At 48.3% G+C, this 3503-nt stretch overlaps 1 protein-coding gene across 1 annotated transcript in view; it reads left to right on the plus strand.

The window, feature by feature from the left end:
- The window catches only part of ZIC2 (Zic family member 2), a 3604-nt gene extending 3422 nt beyond the window's left edge, over positions 1 to 182 (plus strand). The window contains 1 exon segment of the mRNA XM_008685045.2: positions 1 to 182. This exon segment is cut by the window's left edge and continues 9 nt beyond it. Within this exon segment, the coding sequence (XP_008683267.2) occupies positions 1 to 182 (182 nt within the window).
- The last annotated feature ends 3321 nt before the right edge of the window (positions 183 to 3503 follow it).

Genomic DNA, 3503 nt, shown 5'->3' on the forward strand with positions numbered 1-3503 from the left:
TGTCCGCGGTGCACCGGGGCGGAGGCTCGGGCGGCGGCGGCGCGGGCGGCGGCTCCGGCGGAGGCAGCGGCGGGGGCGGCGGCGGGGCGGGCGGCGGGGGCGGCGGCAGCTCTGGAGGGGGCAGCGGGACGGCCGGGGGCCACAGCGGCCTCTCCTCCAACTTCAATGAATGGTACGTGTGAGAGGCTGGGGCCTCGCTCCCTCTCCCAGTTCCCACCCTGGCGCAGCCCTCCCGGTGGCCAGCGCCGAGGGCACCCTGTGATGTGTTGTTAAAATTATGAATCTGATTTTTATGATGATGAAAATGATTTTACCAGCAGAAGGATTTTTAAAAGTTTTTTTTAAAAAAATAATCTAGGCATGAAAAGCAAAAATATCCCTTCCGGAGTCTCAGAAGCTGAAAACATAAAATAAGAAATAAAAAAATTTTAAAAATAAAAAAACCCCATAAAAATATTGAACCAAACCCCCATCCTTAAGCCACCCCCCCCCATGCCCTCTTTCTTTCTCACCCAGTTCCCAGTCTTCTGACAAACTGTACATAGCGAACTCCTTCCTTCTCCAAGGTGGTTTTAATGGCTTCTTGGTGTATAGAAGTTTGTCCATTTGTAACTCCGGATTGCGTTCCTTCCTGCCTTTCTTCCCTTCCCTTTGCCAAGTGATGGGCTTTTTCTTTTTCTCTTTTTAGTTTACCCGGTTTCTTTTTAAGTAATGTGGAAGAAAATGGTTTATTTTGTATTGTGGTATTGAATATTGTGTTCCTTTTTATGAGGCAACTTGATTGTAAACTTCATGCAACTATAGACTGGAAAAAACCAAGCCGTGCCAAAGTCTCCCTTCTGTTTCTTCAACACATTGATCCACAGCACACAGACACACACCACCACCACCAACGCTTGTGAATGTATTTTTCTGTTAGCTGGGTTTACATGTGATGTTTTAGTGCTTTTGCAAGTTCAATTTGTTAGTTCCTGTATGAAAGATTGTGGGGGAAAATAAACGTTGTGCCGTTAGCTTTTCCGTAATAACACCCTTCCTTCTGTAAATACCCGTTACCATATTTATCCATTTGTAATTAAATTATGGTATTAACTTGCTACAGAGGAAACAATATTTATAAAGAATGTTTCTTAACTATAAATATGTACAATTGTGGGCATAAACTGTTTCAGATTTTTTATTTGAAGGTTTTAAGTGGTTTGATCATTTCTTGTGATATGTTTTGAGAGTAATGCATACAGAAATATAATAAAATGTGTTGAAACTGCATGAACATACTATTTTTTTCTAGCAAAGTTATTAAAGAAAATGGGAAGGGGAAGCTGAGGGTGATGTGGGTATGGACCAGCTGCCTAAATGAATGGGAGGTACCACCTTACATTCTGGGGAGAAAGGTGTACGTATGCATAGAAACCAGGCCAAACTGCCCCTTTGGCAGAAAGTCTCAAAATTATTTTCTATGTCCTTTGTTTGTAACTGAGAGTGAATTAAATTTTGGAAAGGCCCTGTGAGGAATGGCGGCAGGAACCTTCAGAGTTTCTAATGGCTCCATTATCTGAGGGAATGCCTTTCTTTTCAGCTATTTGGACTGGATTTAAGAGCACTAAACATTTCCTTATTCTTTGTTTTCCCTCTTCCCTGCCCCCTTTCCTCTCCCTCCCTCTGAAAAGCTGAGGTATAGTTATTTTTAATTGCACATTTAAAACTGAGCTGAGTACTTTGTTTTTGAACTTGGCCCAGTGATTATAGTTTAAGGGCCCTTTTCTACCAAAAGTTTTTTCTTGAAATTTTAGAGAGCTTGCTCAAGAAATTTTGCTTCTCAGCACAACTGCTGCGCACCAATGTTCAAGAGAAGAAGGTGATAGAGAGTATATTTGAATTTAGGAAAGCAACAAACCGGTGGCCCAAAACAAAAGAGAATCCCTTCAAGAATTCAGTAAAATAGAATAAGGTAAAGATTAAAATGGTCAGGTGGAAGTGGGTGAGGCAGACCACCAATAACCACTGGTTTGTCTAGAAGGTTGGCAGCTTTACTCCCCTCCCCTGCAAGAATTTATCTGATTTCAAACAAGATGCTCTAAGGAAGAAGGTAAAAATAGTTTTAATAATCAAAGGGTAGGAATGGGGAAAATTATTTTTAAATCCCTGAGACATCAAAACATCTCCATCTCTTCCTGAGTATCCTCGGAGAGTCCCTGACAGTCCCTGAGTGCCCCCTCCCCCAACACCCCACTACTGTGTAGATTCGGCGGGCATCAGCTGCGACACCTCCCTAGGATCGCCCAGCGGGCTCTCAGGACTCTGTGGGGGGAGACCCAGGGCATGGGTGGCTGCGGTGGAGACCGATGCTTCTCTCTCCTTCCCCTTCGGCGGTCGACTAAGCTGCAGGGCCAGGCAGGCTAGGCCAGAGGGCCGTTTGGAGAGAAGGGCAACCCTGACCTCCTGGAGGCCACCTATTCAGTGGGGAGGGAAAGACTCCAACTTGGTGTGTGTGTGTGTGTGTGTGTGTGTGTGTGTGTGTGTGTCCCAGAGGGTGACAGAGGCCTGGCTAGCCCTCTCCAGCGGCCCAACGAACTGCCCAAGCACCAGCTCCTGAAGCAATCAACCCCCTATTAAAGTCAAATTTATAACCCCTAATAATATTAAGGAAAATTATTAAAATAATTGGCATATGTTACTGATCCTTGGGAGATTTCATTGAGCACATTATAAGCTGTGAGGAAAAGCGTTTAATTTTTCAACCCCCCCACCCCCCACCCCGGGCCACCTCCGGAGGAGGGGGTGAAGGAATCAGATTAAATATTTATCATAACTTGGACAAGAATACGATGGTCTATCCTAAATGCGTTAAACTTTTTTTTTTTTTCCGGTGAAAATTCTTGGTTTTGAGGCACCTCCCCAGTCTGAAGAGAAGAGTGGAATGGAGGGAGGTGGGCAACTTTAGTATCCACTCAAGGCTTGCGGCTTTTCTTCTCATTTGGCAGAGGAAGCAGGGAAACAGCAAGAAGCTGCGGACGCCCTCCGTCCTGAGTTGGCTGGCGGGCCCGCCAGCGCGGAATGTCGGGGAGCTACCGCGTGGCCCTTTCGGTCCAGTGGCGCTGATCCTGGTTTTCAGCAGGAAATACGAATGGGGAGGCGCCCGGCGCGCGGAGGAAGATCGCGGCCTGGGAGCGGTTTCCCAGTGCACCCCAGGACGCCAGGAGCGAACCGGGGCAGCCTCCCCGCAAAATGGCCTCCGGGCCTCGGGCCCTCGCGTCCCACCGCTTTGTCCACGCTGGTCACCGACCCGATGGTGTGGCCCACTCCACCACGCCTTTCTCTCCGGCACTTCGAACCCCGGAGACAGGAGGGGGGGAGGGGGAGACGGCCAAAGTGGTCAAAGGAGTCAGAATTGCTCAACTTCGAAAGCGCGAGGGGGGCTGGCGGCCCAAGATTCCGCGTCGCTAAGAGGCGCCTGGGCCCGCGGGGTGGGGGGTGCGCGCTTCTCCACCCACCCCCCCCCC

The sequence above is a fragment of the Ursus maritimus genome, unplaced genomic scaffold, assembly GCF_017311325.1.
Source record: "Ursus maritimus isolate PB19 unplaced genomic scaffold, ASM1731132v1 scaffold_10, whole genome shotgun sequence".
In the NCBI taxonomy this organism is placed as follows: domain Eukaryota; kingdom Metazoa; phylum Chordata; class Mammalia; order Carnivora; family Ursidae; genus Ursus; species Ursus maritimus.